The sequence below is a fragment of the Pleurodeles waltl genome, chromosome 10 (genome assembly GCF_031143425.1).
Source record: "Pleurodeles waltl isolate 20211129_DDA chromosome 10, aPleWal1.hap1.20221129, whole genome shotgun sequence".
NCBI lineage: Eukaryota > Metazoa > Chordata > Amphibia > Caudata > Salamandridae > Pleurodeles > Pleurodeles waltl.
Window position 1 is genome coordinate 66,105,331 of NC_090449.1, and position 23,521 is coordinate 66,128,851.

Below are 23,521 nucleotides of genomic sequence, written 5' to 3' on the forward strand. Positions count from 1 at the left end.
AAGACCGGTAACATTTTCATGTCAGTTGCAAGACATTTTGCCTCCATGTTTGGCTGTAATTAAAAGGGCACTGCGTTGCTTTTCATGCAGACACCACCACTAGACAGTTTCTGGGAATACACCATCTTAATTCTTCAGAAGCGCTATGCTAACAGGCTGAGATTGCCAGCTCGGATTCAGTTCAGATTAGTGACTCCCTGAGGACCCACGCTCAGTGGGATCTGCAGGAAGACTAAGGTTGCCCGAGCAGATTCCTCATTCTCTTGCAGGGTAGCAAATTAGTTACTCCATAACATTTGCCAAGGTAGTGCCCGGCTGGGCAGAGACAATTCAGTGGCTAATGGAGAAAATATTCTAGGCAACTACTGCTAATTCTTGAAGAACTGGCAAAGTTGCACCAAAGGTACAGGAAGCCAAGTAAGGCCCGAGCAGACATGAGACTTAACATACAAAATACAGTGAATTGTGCAGCCAGTATGCAACTGCAGACCGCATTTATGTCACAGGAGCTGGGTGGGATTATACAAATCCAGATCCATGTTCTCCTAGAGGCAGGGGGGTCACACAAGGTGGCCTACTTCTTTAACAGCAGGAAAGGGTAATGTGGGCTAACCTGCTGAACTTAAGCCTTGTGCTCACCTCACAACTGAGATCATAGAGCATGTTGCAATGCATGGGTTTGGCAGGTCAGCTGCTGAAACGGTCCTTGTCAATGGCTTCGAAGTGTGGCATAAGTTACCAAACCTGGTGGAGGACATGTCAAGGGAATCCAGCGACAGGACTTCCCATTTGATGCAGGCATAGTACAGGTGCAGAAATTATATTCCACAACATTTAGTTGTTAACAGTCTCACCAACAGGTGGGCAGACCCCCATGCATTAAAAACACTAGTCCGGAAATGCAAATAAGCAGAATTACTAACTGCACGTTCCAAGTAAAGCCTGTTTGGTCCTACTAGAAAAGCCAAATGATACAGCAAAAAGCATTTTAATTTTAATCTATTTAATATACAAAATGTCACTGGCTTAAGCCAGTATTTTCAAAGAGGCACGTTTAAAAGAACAGATTAAACAGAGCAAGACCAGGGTCTCAACATAAAGAGAACATACAGGACAGGCAGAAGTCTCCAAAACAACACTGAAGTGTAGAGTTCAACAAGTTCTTGATTAGAGGCTGTTTTGAAGGTTAGAGTAGAAAGAACCAGATGTGCATTTGCCTTGCGGCTTAAGGTCACACATACAATTGTGCATAATTCAATCTGATCTGGCCTGGGGTCGCCAGCATTAGACATTCACAAAGACTCACTCCCCACAGTGGTAGGCCACCAGTGGAGACAACGTTAGGTTTCCATTTGTTGTGGCTTTAATCCCTGTATCTTCTGTCCAGGAAAAATCGGGCACCAGATCCAGCATGTCGTAGGAGTGATCTGGGGAGCGGAGGTTTACAAGTGTTCAAAGTCAGTTGGTGTGTAGCTCAAAACAAGAGTCAACTGCGGGAGTAAATATACTGCCACCTTTAAATGAATGGGACATCTGCAGTGTCCGACAGGGAGTTGACCCCCACTTAATACATAAAAATACAACTATTTTTTTTTTCAAGTGCAAACTGCAGTCACAGGTGGGGCAAGGTCTAAGCAGAAGGCTTTGCACGTGCAGATCCAGATTGTGTATTTTTGAGCTTTTCCACCATGGTACGCGCATATCTCAATCGACTCGCTAGTTCCTTGCAGCAACCGTGCTCCTCTATCAAGCTTAGCTTGTAGGTGCGGAACTCCCGCTTCTCATCAATGTAGGCAACAGCAGCCATCAGGGGACAGAGTATTATCTTTGTGTGATCCTGCAAGAACATAAGGAATTTAATCAAATCAGCACCTACCACCACAAAATGTGACTGTCCTTTTATACTTCATGCAAAGAAATTGATCTATCCCTCTCCCATTCGGGAAGGGATCCCAACTATGTCTGCTATATTTACCTTATTTCATTCCTACAGGTGCACTCAGCGAATGGTTTGAAGAGTAGCCACTATTTGGCTGGAGAAAACACTACACATCTACTTACATTATAGTCCTTCGTACATATCCAAGTAAATTTCCCATACCCCATAATAGGAGTTAAACTGCATTGTGTTAGCATGCAACCCATTAGTTCAACATTTACAAGACAAACTCAAGACGAGTGGTAGGTTTAGTCAGCCAATTAAGCTTGCCCAGGTCCCCTACAGCAGCACAGGCAACAACGGCAATCTTGAAACCTTAGTTAAGTTTGATAGTGTGTACCCTTCGATTGGTTTTAGGAGCAGCAAGTCTCACCTGGAAGAAGTTGATCTGCACAGTGCCATTGCTCAAGTGAAGAATGATTGCACTTCGGGTGCGGAACCAGGTTCGGAGGTAGGGCAGGCGAGCCAGCTCATCGCCCTCACGCGGGGTGATGTTGGCCCCAGCCTTCAACAAATGCTCACTCATGTAGTTCCTGAAGTACTTCAGCAGTGTGATCTGAGGAAGGAGGAGAAAAAAAAAAAAAAAAATCATTTGAGATGCAGCACAAACTCCATCCACGCAACACTGAGTGGTGACTGACAGTCTAAAACCCACAAATGAATTGCACCATCAACTTGAATGAGACAAGATAATCCTTCCAAAGTATTAGGCACTGAAATGTTGAGAATTCATGCATTTAACGCCAAACCACCTACACATGTGCAACTACAGCAAAAATAAATGAATGGTGCAGGCGCAAACATCTTTATGACAGAAACTTTCCAATACAGCTACTCAACTTTGGAATAGAACTGAAGTGAATTAAAACGCGTGCATCTGCTCATGCAGAGTGAGAAACAGTGCCAGGAAAGAAACCAAGACTCACCTTCTTCGTCAGGACTGTGGGGTAGGACCTGACGTTGAGATACGACTCTGCATTATTCCGCTCAATATACTGCAGGCTGTCGCCATCGTTGTACATGATCAACCGGGTGGAGTCATTGAACAGAACTCCGACACTATTATCACACAACTGGTAGCCTGCAGGAGAAAGGAAGAATTAACGCCTATATAGCAAGTCTCTACGTGAAATAAAAAAGACACAGCTTGCAACTCAAATGTGCCAGGACAATACTGCCATGAAGAATGTGCAGACGTGAGCCTGGAGTTAATGAAGCCCTATGTAGGTGTTTACAGCAGGTGACGTTTATAGCGTACATTCTAGGGAAGAGATCTGCACAGTTGTTACCACCTTTCAGCCAAATGACAGGCAAAAGGAAATGTTCATTGGCGCTCTGCAGATGCTCAGAATAATCTGAACAAAGTAATTTTGGTTAAATATCTTATTCCCCATCGGCTAAAGGACAGTTGTCTTAACAGTGCCTCATGTTGGAAACCATCAGAATATTGAAGAACCCATGTACAGTGGAAACTGGTTCAGAAGAACAAAGGAATTAAACATGCATGTGTCCTTTAAGCTGGGACAAAGGACCTACCCTCAGTAATTCAAGAGATTACAACTATTATGGGACACGTGTTTAAGTCTTTGAAATGGAACACTGTCACCAAACTTTCAAATCCCCTTTGTGGAGACTCGTTTTGGTTTCATCTGAAGACAAGCCATTTATGGGCAACTTTGAAACCGAAAATCTGATTTCATTCACAGGAACTAAAATCAGGCTGTCAGTGTCATTCATTACAAGAACTGAGGCACTCTAGAGCCGCACTTTAAAAGTTTAGTGATCCCACCAGATGCCCATCAAAATACACCCCGCCTCCTCCAAAAAGATCTGGTATAGTGATGAATAAACACAAAAGTGCTACATTTCCTTTAAAAGGACAGTGTTCCAGGATGTCACTACTTTTATTCAAGGTTTATGAATACCAAGGAAAGCCCCAGTGGTCAATTTCCTTCCATTACGATAGTTTTCTGTGCAAGCACTGGGTAACCTTTGCTTTGTCAACCCTAGTCACAGCCGTAGTTGCATGCCATCAACAACAAAATAACATACATACCCAATCCATACTTGTCAGAATAATCGACCCACTTGCTAACCCAGAAAATGGGATTGCAGGCAGGATCCTCAGCCTCCTCTGAAAACAAAGAACATTGATGAACAGGGTGAATAAAGGTTTGGCTACTGGTAACTCTGAATAGTGCAAAATCCAGTCCGATCCAAGAAAACAAGGAACATGGTCAATTTTCCAAATCGCACCCCAATCACGAATGCTCGATCATGACTAGTAAATGGCCAGCATCACCAGTTACACAAGAAACACCAGGTATAATCTCCCTCATTCCCCCAACTAATACAAGTGCAACAAATCTACACCTCAGATGTCACACTGCCTGAACTCACCTTGTCGGATGACTGGCCGCTCTGAAGGCTTGGCGGCATTGACACTGGTGAGCTGCTGGAACATTTCCGAGAGGTAGCAGTCAACGGGCTCTGAAATCACCTCATCATCCTTTTCGGAAATTGCTTGTTTCTCCACCATGGGACTCTCAGGACCTGGACAAGAAAGGCTTAGGTTAATCAACTCCAGTTGAATCTTGCCATGTAGTACTTCACACTTCTCAGCAATCTAATCTCCGCTCTGGAGATCAGGACAAAAACCATATATAAAACCTGGGCTGACTATTTTGTAGTTGTCAAGAACTCTGCAGCGGTTGGGGTACTTTCATATTTACACAGAGACCACCAATGCCAACATGAAAAAGTATTCCATAGAGTGGCCAATCAAAAGGAACGTCTGGAATGGTGGTGAAAAGCAACTTTAGCAGCCAAGTGGTCGCAATTATGAAATCCAAGGAGGATGACCCCAACGGTGAGATTCAGTGACGAGTTGAAGGGTAGTGCACGGTGCAACAGCTGCAGACCATGGTCACTGAGGTTTGCAACAGTTTTGGTTGAATGTACATTCAGTCACCCTCAACTAGATACGATTTCAAAGCATTCACCCCTTTCCACAGCCGCCGCCCCCCCCCCCCCCCCCAGTGCAGGACATTTTCCCTCTTACCTTTGTTGAGAGCAGCCAGAGGTTTACGACTGGGCTCAATACTGCTGGGGGCAATAGAAAAACGGGGGGGCACGGTCAGACAGGTGGTGGGGAGCCGGACTGGGATATATCCAGACGTGAAGAAGTCGTCCGTCAGCAGCTCGTCAATGGTCGGGCGCGTGTTGGGATCAGATTGCAGCATTTTCGAAATCAGATTAGCAGCTACGGGGTTAATGTGCTGCAACAACAACAAACGCAATGAGCTGAAGCCCGGGCAAAGAGTAAAATCTAAACTCCCTCGCAAAATGCTCAGGACAAGCAATCACCGGAGCCAACTTTCTGAAAGTTTAATATAAACTTGATCAGGTACCAATGAGGATATTGGGAATCCACACTGATTTCTCAACCCTTTGAATAAAAAAAAAAATAAAAATAAAAAAAAAAAAGTGAAATGTGCCCCCACTTCTTGCCTCCCACATAAATTTGCACGCTCCAGTTAGCTGAAAGCGCCATCAGCCGAGCTCAGGTTAGACCGTGGCACGTGTGTGCAATTCTGGGCAAGCGCTCAGCCAGCCCTAAAATTAGGGACTACTGTCTGCATATTTGACCATCTAAACACCAACCGAGACCAGACTGCAGCGGTGGTACCTCTTGTACCCATCATGCACTTCAACCCTACAGTGGATCGGTCAGCAAGTTACTCAGGGCCGCTACAAACCTAACAGCAAAGACCACTGAACCGAGCATCCAGCTGCTCACAGCGCTGCCCAAGACCTGCCTGAACCCTGCACACAACCTCACCTTTGGGATAGTGTACTCATTCTTTTTGATGCGCATGTAGGTTTCCTTCAGACAGGATGTTTCAAAGGGCGGCTTGCCAACAAGGAGTGTGTACCTGGAGGACAGATCAGAACACATGACTGAAGGTATTACCAAAGTCACAAACGCTGGCAGCTGCTCAAACTGAGCTTAAACCACAGGGGAGATTGCTGTTTCTGGACAGTGGGTAGCTAAATATTTCGACACAAGTCTCCCCATGCTTAATCTACACCCTGCCCAAAATGTTAGTATGTGTAGAGCTCGCTGCACTTCACTGCAGTCTTCAAACATTGAAATCGCCTTTAGAGGCATCAATTCTCATAACATCTTTGAAAACCAGCCCCAACCCCCCCCCCCCCCCCCAAGATTCCAGTACAATCTGTTTGAGGATTACCCACAGCACTTTAACCACCCATATTAACTTGTACAGTTTTAAGCCACAAACTGCTTTTAAAAAACCCATAAAGGAAGGTCGATGTGTTCTGGAAAACCAGGACTATCAAGGCCTTAAATGATTTTGCCTCCAACCCGTTCAATGAAAGCAGGATTAGCTGGTGTAAGAGGGCTGCACAGTAAGCCAAGACAGTCCTGCGCGACATTTAACAGGAAGAACGCTGACCACCTCTTCAGAGCTGTACTTACAAGATACAGCCGAGAGACCAGATGTCCACCTCAAAACTGTGACCCTTTTTGCCGAGGACTTCAGGAGCGATGTAGTTTGGGGTCCCGCACAGCGTTTTCTTCCGTTCACCATCAAATTCTATTTTCGTTGCCAAACCAAAGTCACCTAATTGAAAGGAAGCACATTTTAGATGACAGAACAATGAGCAATCCTACCGAACCATAACAGCTTGGTGCTTAACCCCCCTATATTCAAATGCTTTGATTATTCCACCACCTAGTGGTGTGGCCCACAAAACTGTTTAAAGGCAAAAACGTTTGTCAGCAACCATAGGTGGAGTTATGACAGCATTTTAGGCAGTCATGCAAGCCATAATTTCAAAACAAAATACAAAGCTGACCATTTTTGATGCCAAAGATGAAATGTTGTGAATCACATAAAGATCACTCTTAACTTGAAGGATATGAACGCAGCATGTTGGTGTGTGTTAGTCAATACCTGTGCTTTTGGGCGTTTATTGGTACAGTATATAGTTAAACCATAAGCATTTTGTTTGGTGTAAGTTTTTTTGCGGTTGAAACCATAACTTAGAAGTCAGTGGTTTGACTTCTAATTCTTAACCATAATTGCACTCTACCCGTTTCACCCCCAAATGATTCAGATTTTTTTTTTTTTTTAAACTGTTAAGTGCTTCGCTAAAGCTAATCATAACTATTTTAACTGGTGTTTAGTGAGTGATTTTACACCACACCCAACAATAACTACATATTGGAAACACACCCCTTAAGGGAGGTGGGCAAGGAACCAGCATCTAACAAATTTGTACTGATTTTGCAGCATAAATCTCCTAGAGCAGTGGTCCCCCAACCTTTTAATTTTCGTGCCCCCCTCCCCTGATCATTACTGGACCCCTCAAAAAACAGGTTTAATTTAACTGCAACTCTTTTGGAGTTTTGCTGTTGATGTGGTACAGTCTCAAGCCACAGTATTAATGGCCGATTTATAAAGGTGGAAAATACACTTTACAATGGGAGAAGGGTGGGGATTCCATGTCCTCCTGGGCTCCACAGACCACTCAAGCATTTAAGAGTATCATTGGCTGAGAAGATCCAGCTTTTTTTTTTTTTTAAGATTGAATTTTTCTTATTAACAAGATTAAAATACAGTTCCAGGGAAGCATTGTTTCAGTTGGCGTTCAAGTTGCCCCCACCCCCAAGTGTCTCAATAGTAGAGCGTTCAGTGAAAGTGAGACGGCTGGGGGGTGCAGCTCAGCCATTCCCATCGCCCTCCCTCCAGCAGCCAAGACTGTGTACCGATTTACTATGTGTGCATCTAAAAGTCTGTGCATTGTCCACAGACAAGAAGGGTGTTGCTACTCAGATCTCTAGCGTCCCAGCTCAGTCGTATTCTACAGTTTCTAAGTGTGTGAACCTAAGGCAGACTCCTCCTCCCATGCTGCATGCACAGGTGTAGAGCTCTCAGGATTGGGGACTGGGTACTTTAAGCTAGCCAGGATTACCTCCAACTCCCTATGCCAGGTGTCTACCCTTGCGCCTGCCGGTGCACTACAGCATATCACTATTCCCCTTTTAGCAAGTAGGAGAGAAGTCTTGAAACTGCTGGAAGACTGTTCTGGATGCAAGGGAGCCTAGTAGCCAGTGTGTTTGCGAGACTGGACATTTCTCAACAGCTTCCGCTAGCACTTTGGTCTCCTCCCAGTAGGGGCACAGGCCAGGCCCATAGCTTATGCGTGAAGTCCACCCCATCCCTGCAGCACCTGGGACAAGCCGCGTCCAGGCTATGGTAAAAATCTGTTAATGTTCCCAGGAGTGAGGCATGCCTGTTTTTTTGTGGGGACAAAAATACATTTGCACCTAGCGTTCGTAGAAACTCCTTGGCATTCGGTCTAAAATTCTCAGTCTGTAAGTTATGGGGGTCCTTAGGGCTTTCTTCCACTGAGAGATCCAGCCTTTGTTTTGAAATAAGAAATCGAAATGTACTTAGGATTGAGGAGTTTAGGCTGATAATCCATGTGCTATAGAATTGGTTTTAGAAGGGGGGGGGGGGTTCCTAGTAACCTTTTGATCGCTAGAGTTTAAGTATTTTTCACTTTCTACTCTAGTGTGCAACTCTGGAAGACTAGTGTAGTCCTGGTGAGGCTTACGACAATTAGGATTTTAACAAATTAGATACAGATAACTTCATTAGTTAGGATCTCTACTGTGCCACATAAGCAGTTTCCACTTGGCAGCACAGAATTTGTGAGGCGTCCCTTTACCTCTCCAATTAAGCATTCTGCCAGCATATGTAAAGGCCTAAATTCAAAGTTCTCATGAGCAATACTACAAGATTGAGGCTGGTGTAACCAAGGTGACTAGTATTTTCCTGTTTTATTAGCAGGTCGATTGATAGGGATTATATTTGGTCTATTCAGCAGATGTACCAGGTCTGGCGTGTCCCCTGTGAATGGTGGGTTAATGGTGCTTCCTATACTTCAGACAGATTTTCTCACTTGTTTTCAATTCAAGCAGTGAGGAAAGAAACCGTATCTGAACGATTGTGCATTTATCCTAGACTTCCTAGTGAAGTCATCTCCCTCGCACACAAAAAAAAAAAAAAAAAAAAAAAAAAAAAAAAAAACGACATTTCGGTTTTTGGACCCAAACCAGAAGATAAAGTGCACAGCATGCGAATCTAAAAGAGATTCAGGCTGCAAAACGTTTCCATCACTAGTAAAACCACATTCAGCAACACATCCATGCGCGCATTTCGATCAGTATTAAACCTCACCGTTTGTGGAGGTCTTAAAATATTCTTATGCTCACCTTGTTGGAATGCCAAGAAATCTACCAAGAGTGTAACTCTTCAAAAAAAACTGTAAGAAGGAAGTGTGAAATCTCACTTGGTGACAACCTTAACAGTTCAGCAACTCCCATCATTTTCATGGAGGTAATTCGAATGCCATCTCATGAAGATTTGCAACTCCCCTGGTTGAATGTGAGCCACAGAAACGGTATGCAATAGGAGATTAGTTGTGTAGAAGTAGGTGCCCTATGTTCAGCTCAACTCTAGTACGATTCCCTCATCTTCCAGTTCTGCATGGCAGAGTCAATTGTACAAGTTAAGTCAGTACAATTATAAGGAAACCTGTTTGACCTAGTTTTCTGGAGCAAGGTTGATAAATAACCCTTATGTTGATATAATGTACGTACAACAAGCATAAAGTATTCCATCTCTGGACTCTTGTATCTTTATTTAAAAAAATAAAAAATGTAAGCAATTCTTAAAACGCATGTCCAGATTTTCCCGAAAATTTTAGTTTTTTCTTCCTCCATTTTTTGACCCCTGTTTAAGCACCCCCCACCATATTTATGCTGTTGAATAGATGTTTAACTCATGCCTACGAATGCTATGTGGATTGATATTTTGTTTTTATTTGTAATAATCGTAAGCAAGCCCAGACACTGCTGCTTTTCTAATTTATTCCCATCACTATTTCCTGTAAACTGTTTTAACAATAGTGAACATCGAACACTGCCGCCATCATCCAGCGTGACGTTTTGATGCTTAGGAGCCAACAGGGCTCTCCATTAAATTAGATTACCACTTTGCAATGCCATGGTGTGAATATTTATTCATTATTATTTTTTTTTGTTTTATTAAACATAGTGGGGGGAGGGGTTTAGTAAGTGGGGGTGGAATGAAGTTGAATGGTAGACTGATTTCCTATAATTCCCATTTGTCTCATTCTACCACACAAGTTAACCCTCAAAACACAGAAGCGCCCTAAAAACGTTCACATTGCCCCTTATACATCATTCAATCCATGCTACATTCGCACCACCCGAAATAATTCCCCTTTTAAAATAGGGCCAACGCCAAAGCAAAGGACTGAAGAAATGTTTGCCATCACGTGTTTTACAATGGTAGAGGCAGAGCTTAAAACGTCCCTTCTTTAAGAATCTAAAGTTGATCGTGCAAGAAATAAGGATTAAGATGTTCACATAGGTGACCAAGCCAGCTTATCTTCCATTTATCACACCAGTACCTTACACCAGGTCTGGGCGATCACAGGATTTCCTGTTCAGAAACCTGGGTTTGCTCCGTCCGGTTCGAGGCACCCAAGGTGCTGCACAGGCAACCACAGGCCACTCAGACAAGGGAGTCCTCGAGTGCCAGGCAGAGAAGGTGGGCTCCAGAGATCCCGGCCCCCGCATCGAAACGATAGCCCCAGCAGGGCAATAAGAGGCCACCACAGGTGTGACTCAGATGGAGATCGAGCAAAGGAGTGGTGCAGACGGACAAGGAGGGGTGCGGCTCACGGGGCTGCCTGCCGCCGCTTCCCTCTCCCGAGAAGTGGGAAATATGCTCTACCCGAAGGACTGGAGCACCACAGGTGCCCAAGAATGAGGTGAGCCAGGAACCAGGGCGACGTTGCACTGGGTTTAATCTCGGGCAAGGGAAGCCTAGATAAACTGCGCACGGAGCTCTCCGCCACAGGGAAAAATGGACGGCCCAGTGAACCACCAAGGTGACCCTGAAGGACCAAAAGGCAAGTACGGACGATAGGACCCTAAATAAAACCTTATTGGAACCGAAACCAGGTAGGAAACTCCCATGGTGTGATGTGGGGGTGAGGGGCACAGTTGTGTCCCGTTTGTGCTGCTCTGTGCCAGGCAATATTTACAATGTAGTCTTGCCAAGTTTGATAACAAATAAAGTCCATAAACCTTTACCACTACAACAGAGTTAATTCACTGACTGGAACAGATAATGAGGAACACATCCGCAACAGACACTAGTCACTAACCCTCCATCAGGCCAGCCCCAGTTAGCACTTCAAGCCAGCTAAGAAAACAAAACCATATGGTTAACTATCCTCAAATAACCACTTGCATCCGAGTCAAGGAGGCAATTGCGGTTTTAATTGTCTTCACCCCCTAATGGCTGCAGTCCTTTGTCTTGAAAGACAGCCAGGCACCAACAGTTATGGAAGCTGCCACAGAAGGTACAGTACCTCTTCACCCATTGCAAATCTTGCCCTTTCCAAAGTCTCTGGAGCATACACCCATTAACACACTGAACATCACCCAGTCACATCCTTATGTGATCACACAACACACTTAAGTCTTCCAAAAATTTAAGTTATGGAGCTAGTGACCAGTCTACATTGCCAAAGTAATGTTGGCTGCTGCCTGTTGACTTCCTCATAGCAGCCTCAACTTTCTATCAAAGTATTGTTGATTTTTGCCACACTTTAAAAAAAAGAAAATTTGCATTACCAAATTGATTCGCAGTTAATTCACTTAGCCGCCTCAATTCATAATACTAAAGCAAGGGTCACATGTATTTTACGAGTGATGCGTTAATCTACTGGGGTCAACGTTAAGCTCCATTAACTATCAGTCCCGAGTATGGTCTCGCATGGAGACCAAAAAGTCACTGATTTCACTTCTTTGATCAGATTCTTGGAATCAACTGATACAAAATACAAGTTAATGAGTCCCTTCTTGGCCTATAACTTACCATAGTCGATACTCCTGCCACAAGGGGGCTTCCGAGTTTCCCCAGCTGTTGGGACGGTCTGTAGCATGGCAGCCTTCATCACCAGCCATTTTCACTCCAACCTATTACCTTTTTTTGGCATCAGTCTCGACTCAAATAACCTGCAGCCCTCCAGACTGACTTCCACCATGCCAGTGAACATTCTCATAACACTTGCATGATTTACATAGAGGTAGGTGAAGCCTCATGTAGGCAACAACCACAATCCTAGTCAGGATTAGCCACAAATCAAAAGTAACCTGTGCTTAGCCCTCTGGTAAGTGATCTACCCTACCCTACCCCCCCCCCCCCCCACCCCCACATGTGGTTCCCCTTCAAGGCTCCAAACTCTTGTGGGGAGACAAAAGACAGGACGGGCCAGACTTGATGTCAGGTTCCTTTGTGGGTGCCAGAGGCAAACCCTTTGAAGTTTAAGTGGGACAGGGTACAGCTTCTCCCACTCATCCTGTCCACAACCAAGACCCCTTTGTACCACTGAGGAATACACAAAGCAAACAGCAGGGCCATTCACAGTCATGTGACTACGAACACTGGCAGACGGCACTGATGGTTGGATGAAAAAGACAGCTGCCTAGAAGTTGCATTTTCAGAGTTTTAAACTTAATCAGACTTCACTATTAAAGAGGATTTTAAATTACAATTGAAGTGCACACAGCATCTCCATCTGCTCCAAATCCAAGCCTAGCATTTATTATATGTAATCCTGTGTTAATCCATGGGAGTGATAGGCCTTAGCGAAAAAAAATATTCACTGCCAGGGCATGTAATACTTAAATCCACATGATCTATTTATTTTTTAAATACATTGCAACCTGCCCTATAAGCCCTTAGGGCTTACCTTAAGGGTGACAGGTTTTAAAAAGGAATGTTTAGGTGTGGCAAAAAAGTCTTGGTCAGCTCAAAAAAAAAAGTCTTAAAGTGCAGTACAGTGTCCGTCCTAAGATGTCTAAAGTGCTACTGTAGGGGGTGGAACAAGAGTGCTACAGGCCCACTAGAAGCATTTAATTTACAGGCCCAGAGTAAATGCGGTTCCATTTACTAGGGACGTACAATTATATTAAGCATGTTAAGTCAGCGAGTTCAATTTTGCCAAGCTTGAATGAGGGAGTACCAGCACTTTAAAATGAAATTGGTTAGCAGTGGTAAAGTGCACAGAGTGCATAAGCCAACGGGAACACACTAAGCAGTTTACTGATTTTCCAATCAAGCACCTAAACTATCAATCTTTAACAGGAATTGTTAAATTTCATTGTGCCAGATTCTCACTGGCTTCGAATATTCCAACACAAACTTTTTTTTTTTTTTTTTTTAAGTGTTACATCTGGGTTACCTTCCATGCAGTATGAAGCTCCATCCGTTATCCAGTGGTGTTCCTTGTTTTGTGCCACTGTTAGCTTTGGTCAAATGTACTAGGGCTTTGGTGCCTATAGATATGGGCCCCATTTATCTACATCCACCACGACAGCTCACACTAACAAGTACCACTGGTTTCCTACTGTTGTATGCAAGGCACACCCATGCTTCAGATCTGCCGTACTACAAGTAAAACAAGCATCGGTAATGCCAACAGGTCTGACTTTAAAGAACGTTGTATGGTAATGTGAAGCAAAGTAAATTGCATGGAAAGATTATGGGTTTGCGTGGAAACAAAGAACTGTAGAATTATAATTGGGGTAGGTTAAAAGGAAGGTTAGATAGATGGTTGCACTCAAGCCAGACCTTAAAAATCTATGCAGGGTACGACTGCCCTTCAATATGCCAGGAAGAGAAGGGGGGGTGCAGGACCAGAGCTCCTCCCCTGGTGATTCTCACTTGTCAAGCAAGTCCACAATTTCGCCATATTGGTAAAGTAAAGGTGCCATACTGTGAAAGCTACGTTGCTAACTTGCAATTACTGACTTTAGATCAGCTTTCCCACTGCTCAGGTTTAGACTCCCATGGATATACATCAACCTTGCAGTGGTAGGGTGTGCTGAGAGGTAACCATGTGTTTGAAGGCTGAACTATAGGGTCTCTGGTAATCTGGAGCCCTTTGGCAACAGGTGGACTAAACTCTGCACCATACGTAGTACTGAGGCAGCAGCAATCACGTGAACACAGCCCAATGTCACAGGTGAGAGCGTAATTCAGTTTTGCTTATGATCACGCAACCCTCAAGACCTGAATGTACTGGTGAAGTGTGACTGTCGTATGGTTAGACACTGGCTGTGCAGTTCATGTGCTGCACATTTCTGCCCGAGACACTTGCGGGATATTAGCCTAGAGTTAAGATATGTACTACTTTGATCATGCACAATATTTTAGTATGGACCTAGTTACAAGGGCCGTAGGTGGTTTACAGACAGTGGCATAGAATCATTACAGAACTTTGCTATAATGGAAGACCTGAATACGTTTAACAGTGTTGTAAAGTCTGAAGAACATTTCAGATCTTTTGGTAGGCAACTGGGTTAGAATGTGATTAAGGCTGAAGTTAGTCTGAGCTTGGCAAAGGAATGTAGGATAATGTCTGTTCTTGTTTGAGACTTCTAGAACTAGACAGTTTTGCCCCCTTCTATTGTTCGTTTAATTTGGAGTTTTTTTCCGGTGCAACAGTCTGGTTTGTATTGCTTTATGGGTTATGAAAGGTCTCTTGAATTCAACTCTAATCTGAAGTCAGTGAACATGTCTTATGATGGAAGAGACGCAAGAAGCTGGACAGCTGCTGGTGGAGCAGAAGAGAGACAGGCCAGTCGGACAAACATGATGCCTGTAGATGACAAGAGCTCAAGGCACTGAACTGTGTGGCTGAACCTGGTAACTGATGAAGGGTTCCAGCTTACTGGGCTGATGGGGTTGTAGGAGGCTAGCTTGGCAAGAATATTTAGACTACTTGTTCTAGGATGCAGACCCCACTCGTGACATGGGTGCATTGTTGCCTTTGCACTTTTGGATTAGTGTGGACAGTTGGTAGTAAAGATGAATTGGGTCTTCCTAGGATTTCTTTTAAAGAGTGGTGACATCCACTTATTTTAATTAAGAAATAGTCAAGACCGGTCATACTTTTGTCTTGAGACAGTGTAGTTTTAATCAGAATACTGATGACCGATTTATTGTCAAGATTGGCAGCTAAGTTGTCAAGATTGCCTACTGTGCAATATGCTGCTGTGCTTTCCCTTTTAACACTTTCATTGCCAGGGATTATATGAATGTCTGCTTTTTAAAGCTTGTACATACACACCCACCACAAGGGCAGTGCAAGGGGTGTGTCCATCACTTACGAAGCCAACTTTATCTTCCAACTCCTTCATAAGCTTTTGATGGTAAAGCTTTAGCTACTGTGGCGAGGTCACAAGTCTCACACTTCAAGCGTCCATACTGTAAGTAGAGATAAGTAAAGATTTTGCTTCATCACAAGACTGGCTATCTAGATCAGTTTCTCCTATTATCACACCGAACCAGACTGCGGCTGAAATACCCTCTAAGAGGGCATATCTGCTTGCACGTGTGATCAAATCTAAGGTCCCTACAGTGGTAAACATCTGGGAAATCGGCTGAAGACCAAATTGCCAAGTCTTTGGCACTAGAAAGGGGTAACTTATGCATGTTCATGCTGGAAGTTATATCTTCATGTTGGTAGCTAAGTGGGCTTCATTGGCTACATAATATTTTATTTTTAGGAGTACCTGGAATAAGCCATTGAAAAGCATGGAGGAAGTGTTAAGACTGATCCCTCGCCATCTAGGTTGCTGCATGGATTGGCTCAACAAAACAATGAACCACCCAAAAGTGAGGGGTAATACAAAGCAAGGAAAAAAAAAAAAAAAAAAAAAAAAAACACATTAAAAAGACAGAAAGCCAACTTCCATGTGGGATCCGTCTAACCAAAAATTCGAATTGGTGCTTCCCTGGCTGCAGCTAAACATACAGAACGAGCCACAAGTTATTTAGGCCAGCTATTCAGGGGCCAAGTACTTTCCTGTTGTGGATAGGGCCCTCCAGGCCACACCTTCCACATACAAGATGAGGAAGGGAAAGAAAGGTTATTTAGAACTGGAGATTGCAGTGAATCAATTTTAACAATTGCTGCAGTAAGCTTAATGGAGAAAAAAAGCATTCTGAGGTTAAACAGAAATAAGGACAACTCTGTTGAACAGTGAAGATTACATTCAAACTATAAACTTGGACAGCAAATACCATGCATAACTAGTGTTCAGTAAAGTGGACAAATCAGTGAAGGGTCTGACTGAGCTCCCCTTCTTTCTAACTCCACCATAAGTCAACCAACGAAGATGCGAAGAACACCAGATAGAGCATATCAACCAGTGCAATAGCACTCAGATTGTGACGCTGAATTGGACAGAGCATTACCTATTTTCACCTCCATGTCATCATTGAGGAAGAGGTTACCCAGCTTGAGATCCCGGTGGATGACCCGGTTACGGTGTAAGTACTGGCACCCCATGATGGTTTGTCGCATGTAGTATCGGGCCTCTGGTTCAGTCACCGCTTTCCTCCTCTTGTGCAACTCCAGTAGAGACTGCAAGGATAATCAGAGCATGATAACTGGCATCTCAAACAAGCAGCCACTCTCTTCCACCTAAAGTGAAGATTTCAATCTGGGTCAGTCCATGCATACTGTAATGGGTGGCAAAGCAGGGGCAGTCACATGCCCCCAGTTTGTGTGGCTACAGAAAATGCACCATTAAGACATGGTATTAACCCCACCCCCTTTAAAGGGTGCAAAGGATAGTACATATTGCTAACGAAACAGACTACCCTCTTTCAATTCTCTACAAGGGAAGGATATGGGTACGGTGGTCAACACAATGGCAGTGTCCCAATGATAGACTATACACATTTAGGACCAAAGCAGAGGGGATATGGTCTCATACTGGGGTATGATTTTACTAATGTAAGGAAGTGTCATGTGAACAACCCATATACATGTTCACTGCCGTAGGAAGCTAGCTCTACTTATTCTATATCAAAATGCGTGCACAGAGACCAGGGGTTCCCCAAAGGCTAAAGTAGATAACACTAATGCTCTCTTGGGTAGTGTGGTCGAGCACTTAGGCTTATCAGAGGGTAGTGGAAAGCATTTGCTGTGCAAATAGGCAATAAAGGAAGCACACTTGATGACTAACTCCACGGCAATGGCTTTTATATAGCCAAAATACATGTTACTTTATTTCTAGAACCACAAGATTCAGTTTGCAGGCAAGTACATTTGCAAGAATGTATCAAACTTATGTATCAACACCAATTTGTTTCAACTTGGCAAGGTAAACGGTTTAAGAAAATAGCAAATATCTGTTTTAAAAGTTGACACTGAGTACCCACGTCTTTGGATGGCAGACCTGGCTGGGGGGGGGGGGGGTTTAGGAGAGCACTGGGGAGGGGGACCAGGTCATCACCAAACACCCTCAGCTGCACAGGGTAGGGTGCAAACAGCAAAAGAAAGGGACCAAATCCAGTTTGAGTTAGAGTATGACTGACAGAAGCAACCACGAACCCTGTGGTGGCAGGACTAGGTTTGCAAGGCTGAAAAGGACCAGCAAGGTCCAGGGGACTCAAATCAAGGTGTATAGTCCAGAGTGACCCTCAGTCTCTGGGAGTCTCACAAGGAGGCAGCCCCCACAGGTGACCCATGGGCAGTCACATGAGTCACAGTGAAGCCCCCTCAGCACATCTGAAGAGGAGTCCCAGGTCACTGGAGCAGCTGGCAGGAGACTGCTTTGCAGGGAACAGTGCTGGAGGCTGGGGCTACATGGAGTCTGAAGATCCCTTGGAGGAACAAACAAGCCTTGGTAGCTGCAAAAGTCGCAGTGCACAGGGATACTGTCCTGCAAGGAGAGGCCAGGGCTTACCATCTCCCAAGTTGGATAGATGGTAGAGAGGACCAAGGGAACCACTCTAGACGACCATCTGTGATGCAGGATCCATGCAGTTCCTGAGGAGAGGATCCACGCTGCCAGTTGGTGCCTGCGAATGCAGGGGAGTGACTCCTTCACTCCAAGTGAGATTCCTTCTTGTGCAGGCTGAAGACTATGCCCTCAGAGGATGCACAGCAGGGAATTGTTGCAGTTGCTGGAAGGAGCTGGAGAAATAATGTCACGAAGTGGAGTTGTCGTTTGAGTTGCAGATGGTCAGTTCCTGGAGGGGCCAGTTGCGGTCCCGGTGGCCCAAAGATGAAGTAAACTATGCAGAGGAGTCCTGCTGGAATCTTGCATGTTGAATCTGAAGACCATGGAGGGAAACCCTAAATAGCCCAAGAAGCGTGATTGGTCACCTAGCAGGGTGGCCACCTATTGGGGGGTCGGCTGTGACATCACCTGCCTGACCTGGACACTTCTCCCAAGGGCCTCTGCCCACCTTGGATTCAATGCGGCAGGATCAAGTGGACACCTGGAGGAGCTCTAGGCACCACCCCAGGGGTGGTGAAGGACAGGGGAGTGGTTACTCCCCTTTCGGTTGTCCAGTTTTGTGCCAGAGCAGGGACTGGGGGTCCATTGACTGGTGCAAACCAGTTTCTGCAAGAAGGGCACCATGTGCACCCTTCAAAGCATACCACTGGCTACCCCTCCAAGCCAACAAACACCTATTTCCAGAGAGATAAGGTGTTGCCTCCTCATCCCAAAAGAAATACTTTATTCTGCCATCCTTTGCTTGAGCTGGTCAAGCCATAGAAACCTGTCTGGGGTGGCAGCAGAGCAGGCTATGCAGAAACCACCTGAAGACTGGTAGGAGCAACGCAGGGGGTCCACCAAGGAGCCCCCAGAGTGCAAGGAATCATAACCAATACTGGCAACAGATTGGGGTATGATTCCGACATGTCCTATACCAAACATGCCCAGGTTTGAGTTAGTTATGTAGCTGGACACAGGTAGTGATCTGATCTTCTTGGTCACTGTCCTCAAAGCCAAGATGGAAGATTTTGCAAGACGGGGGTCACTTCAGCTCTGAACACTTTAGGGGTGGTCCTAGCTGAGGTGCTCACTCCTTGTTTTTCCACCAGACTTGCCACCAAAAGTGGGGCTTTGTACGGGGGCAGGCATCTCCAGTAGCTGCAGCACTGGAACAGGAGGCCAGGTGTTACAGTTCCTTGGGGGGGTGAAGTCCCTCCACCCGGCGCAGGCTTTGTTTCTGGCCATAGAGAGCACAAAGGCTCAAACCCATCTGGTCAGAAACTAGTTTGGAAGTGGCAGTCTGGCACAGACCGGTCAGTCCTGCACTAGAAGTTTGTCTAAAATACAGATGGCGTCTCTAAGATGCCCTCTGGGTGCGTTTTTCAATAAATCCAACACTGGCATCAGTGTGGGTTTATTGTGCTAAAAAGTTTGAAATCAAACTTCCCAGACTTTAATGGAGCCATCATGTAGCTGTGGAGTTCGGAATGACAAACTCCCAGCCCATGTACTTCATTTGTTGACACTGCACTCACAATGTGCAAGAATGGATTTAGACACTGTAGGGGCATATTGCTACTGCAGCTATGCCCTCACCTGCAGTACAGGGCACCCTGCCTTATGGTTGTAAGGCCTGCTAGAGGGGTGACTTACTTAAGCCACATTCAGTGGTTTGTGGGCATGGCATCCTGAGAGGGGATGACTTTCTCCCCACCAACACGCAAGCTGCAATGGCAGTGTGCATGTACTTCGTGAGGGATCCCCAAGGTGGCATAATACATGCAGCAGCCCTTGGGCCCTCTCTGGCCACAGGGCCCTTCATACCATGGGTACCTTTTACAAGGGACTTAACTGTGTGCCAGTTGTGGGAGCAATGGTATGGTTTTAGGGAAAGAACACAGCCCACTCAGCATTAATATCAGGCAAAAAGTGGGGGTAACCATGCCAAAAGGTGCACTTTCCTACAACAGATAAAGGCATATATGTATATAATTAGATAGGCGGTGTAATTGACTTATTACAAACATAAATGTCCATCTTTACTCGTGGCAACACATGTTTACCCACTGCCGATTAAGAGGGTTCATGTAATTGAAAGTTTTGGGGCATATGGCTATGAGGGCCCACTGCAATTAAGCAGCAGTGGATTACCAATTGAAGTGTCATTGTTGACAAAGTTGTGCGGCAAAAAAGGCAGATTATGAGGTATAGTCTGACGCAGTATTTAATGTTTTTGGGTTTTAACACCTACTCAAAGTCGAAAATGTTGCACCACAGCGTTAACTGAACAGCCACTGAAAGGTGACTAGTTCACGTTTGCAAAGGGACCTGCTATTACACAAGCACATCAGGCAGTTTCTGCTTAGATTTTATGTCACTCCGATCAAAGTACTGTTAGTCAAATATGTAAAGTATGTATCAGATGGCGGATTATGTGGCAAATTCACCACTGAGGAAACACCACTGCCAGAGAACTGCATCATTCAATGGGCCCTGGGAGTCTTCTAGTGGTCGATTTTAGGCTACAGTACGGGGGCTCGAAAATGCACAATTATCGTTTTTCCTCACAGACAAGTGGGTCCCATCGACTCCAACAATATGGAAAGATTGTTGTCTGTCACTAGGGGAAGGTCGGTACTAATCTATAAGTAGAACATTGATCAGTAATGCAACAACCTGAGAGTTCGTGTTGCATTACTAAGTGACCCCCCCCCCCCCCCCAACTATGCTTAAGAAACCATGCAAAACCATTTATGCCTATATGAAAAAGAGGGGGCAGGTTCCTAAAGAGTCATAAACATGCTCCTGCAAATATACTCGTGATTTGGTGGGGATTTTCAACTTTTGTAGTTATTTGTGAAGTAAACGCACGCCGGAGATTCTTGGTGCCAAAACCAAATGTGGGCAACTAAAAACGAAGCGAAGGATTACAGATTAAAAAGGAATGTTTTCCCTTGACAGCAGCAACGGCGAGGGCTCCATCGCCAACGGATTTAGGGGTGTTAAATACAAGCTCACCTCCGGGCCAGAAGGTCCTGGTCTCCTACACACCATTAAGTGCCAGTGCCTAGGTTGCTCTCAAACGCCTGCTTGTGCCACTTCTGAATGTCAACACTGGCTACTCTGGATTCCACCTCAGGCCTCCGTCATCTGCCACTAACTCTCCCTGTCCCTTCATCTCAACTTGAGATGCCTTTTCATCCTCGCGTTCTCACTTTCTCGTTTCCCCCGTGTTATCTCCCTCTTGGTAGACGTTCAATTACAATTAATCTAGGTCCTCAAAAATAAACTGAGCTGAAAGGTATCATAAGAATGTCTTAAGTTGAAGTGGTCTGTTAACCACGCTTGGCTTAATACTGACTTTGGTATTTATCAGATTCTCGCATAAACAATGTACGCTCTTAGTTACCCAACCTTTGAACTAATCGTATTTTATGGGTTAAGAATACTCTGCGTGTAAACTACTCCGCAGTTTAGTACTCGTTTTGTTATACTGCGGATATTATTCTTATATCTCTGCCGCCATGTCGATTTATAAGAATGGGCATGGTGCAGTTCAAAGACACTTTGCTTCATCTTATACATAAACTGAAGCAGCCAAGAAAAGCCAAATGTCTCGGATTATGGCGAAGCTTCAATCAACACCAACTAGAACAGGCCAAGGATGGCCGTTGATACCCCTTCTGACAGGAAGATGTGCCGGTACCGAGTGCTCCCCATTCTGCACAAACTCGGCGTCGCCCCGTCACTATATTTTGCATTCTCGACCGCGAATGACGTCAGCGGCTATTTAACTCGAGCGCAGTGCGCATGCGCGGCCCTTTAATCCAGTCAAGATACAGGATAGAATGTTGAGACAGTTGGAGCTCGCGGCCCGCGCAATCTCCCGCCTCCGTGTTTCCCGGGATACCGAGGGCCAGCGTCACGCGGTCCCTATGGATGCTGAGCATCCAGCCTCGAGCAGGGGATCCCAGGCAGAGCTACAGCCCCTGCCCCCACGCTTTACACACCCACCGCTCTTCGTGCATCTGACATACAACCACACCCCATTAACACCTACTTGGCTCAAAATCCATAATCTACATCCCCGAAACTACTCTCCCACGCCCCCCCCCCCCCCCAATAAAACACGTTCCCATGACTTCCCCAATCACCACTAAACCTTCACATAACGCCGTTGACGATACAATCGGACGCTGCTACGGTCCACCACGAATAGCGAGACTACGAAAATCAGTGTGTGCGTTTGCAAATCGTAATACTTAATCTGCTGGTTTCATTTATATCAGCTTCTAGTACCGCAACACTCCCGATCGTGACAGTATCTTATGGTGACATTTCCACTGAAGTTACGCTTTTTGCAAACCAATGAGTGACTTCGAAAAAGATTTAAGTTTCTATGACAGGGCAATGTTCCGTTCAGTATGGGTAAGGTGCAGCCAAGATGAGTGCAAGCCTGCAGGGTGGGTTGACATTTGTCCCGCTAGTTGACGGAGGATGCTCTGCTTCAAACATTGTACAGGATCATGGTATGTGCGCACGACCATGACACGACGAGTTTAAATAGCTGTTAGCTCAGCTGGTCCAGGCACATGGTGTGGTGCCTTGATCGTATTAGGGCCAACATATAGGGTAGGGCGGGGCACGATTTGACACCGCGCTGTTGTAAGTGCATAAAAAGCAACATGTGTATGTGCAACGTATAGAGCCACGCGTTTAATGCTGAGCGTATCCTAACGGGCAAAGGGCCTAGAGGCCTTCATGCAGGAGATGCATCACATCTAGACAGTGGCCTCTAGGCCCTTTGCCCGTTAGGATACGCTCAGCATTAAACGCGTGGCTCTATACGTTGCACATACACATGCCCTCCGAGTTGTAAAGCTCTCGTCTCTCACTCATCCCTAGTCACCCCTCCATGGACAGCAACCCTTTAAGTTACTCCGGTGTCTAATATTGTCAGCACCTCCTTCCCACACCGGTCCCAGGTTCAGCCCTGCATCCCCGACCCTCCGCCTCCAGTGACCCGGGCGCTCTTTACCCTCCGCCGGCAGAGCTCCAGCACCACGTAGACGAAGTCCTGGTCCTCGAAGAAGCCGCTGAAGCCCACCACGTGCCGGTGGCCCAGGCTGCGGTGGATGGAGATCTCCATGCTCATCTTCTCCTTCTGGTGCGGCTTCAGCAGCAGGCTCTTGGGCACGATCTTACCCGCCAGCACCTCCTCCGTCTCCATGTCCGTGATCTCGAAGCACTTGGCGAAGCCGCCCTTGCCCAGGAAGCGGCCGCGCCGGTAGCGCCGCCGGGTGCGGGGGTCCACCAGCGTTTCGGGGATCTCCTTGGGCGCCGGGGCAGCGGTCCGGGCAGGCTCGGGCTGCTTCATGACGGCCAGCGGGGCTCCGGCCTTCCCGGGGATGGCGGACATAGCAGGGTGGGGGGTTTGGGGTTAAAGTCCACAGGGGGTCTAGTCCGCAGTGAATGTCCACGATATGGAAACAAACGGAGCACCAGCGAGAGCCGTGAGGGCCTTTTCCGTTGAGGTTTGCAAACTCTCTGCCTTTACTTTCCGACGCCCTCCTCCTCTCGTTCCCCTGTACTTCTCTCTCTGACTCCGTTCCACTTTCAAACCCACCCGCCGGTTCGTTAAGAGTCGC

General features: G+C 45.7%; 1 protein-coding gene across 1 annotated transcript; it reads right to left on the minus strand.

The window, feature by feature from the left end:
• Positions 1-986: 986 nt before the first annotated feature.
• PLK1 (polo like kinase 1) lies at positions 987-23,487 on the minus strand. Its single transcript, XM_069209680.1, has 10 exons — positions 22,912-23,487; positions 16,336-16,504; positions 6,441-6,585; positions 5,781-5,874; positions 5,001-5,217; positions 4,340-4,492; positions 3,996-4,073; positions 2,866-3,020; positions 2,313-2,495; positions 987-1,837 (listed from the first exon to the last, which is right to left on the minus strand). The coding sequence occupies exons 1-10, from the start codon at positions 23,290-23,292 to the stop codon at positions 1,631-1,633; spliced, it is 1,782 nt and encodes a 593-aa protein (XP_069065781.1). The 5' UTR covers positions 23,293-23,487; the 3' UTR covers positions 987-1,630.
• Between the last annotated feature and the right edge of the window lie 34 nt (positions 23,488-23,521).

What these genes read in the sequence shown, in the direction of transcription:
- PLK1 (XM_069209680.1), bottom strand. Translation starts at nt 23,292, where the DNA reads ATGTCCGCCATCCCCGGGAAGGCCGGAGCCCCGCTGGCCGTCATGAAG. An exon ending in ATGAGTACACTATCCCAAAG is followed by an intron (nt 5,218 to 5,780) that starts GTGAGGTTGTGT and finishes TTGTTGTTGCAG; the next exon opens with CACATTAACCCCGTAGCTGC. An exon ending in TGCAGATCAACTTCTTCCAG is followed by an intron (nt 1,838 to 2,312) that starts GTGAGACTTGCT and finishes ATGTTCTTGCAG; the next exon opens with GATCACACAAAGATAATACT.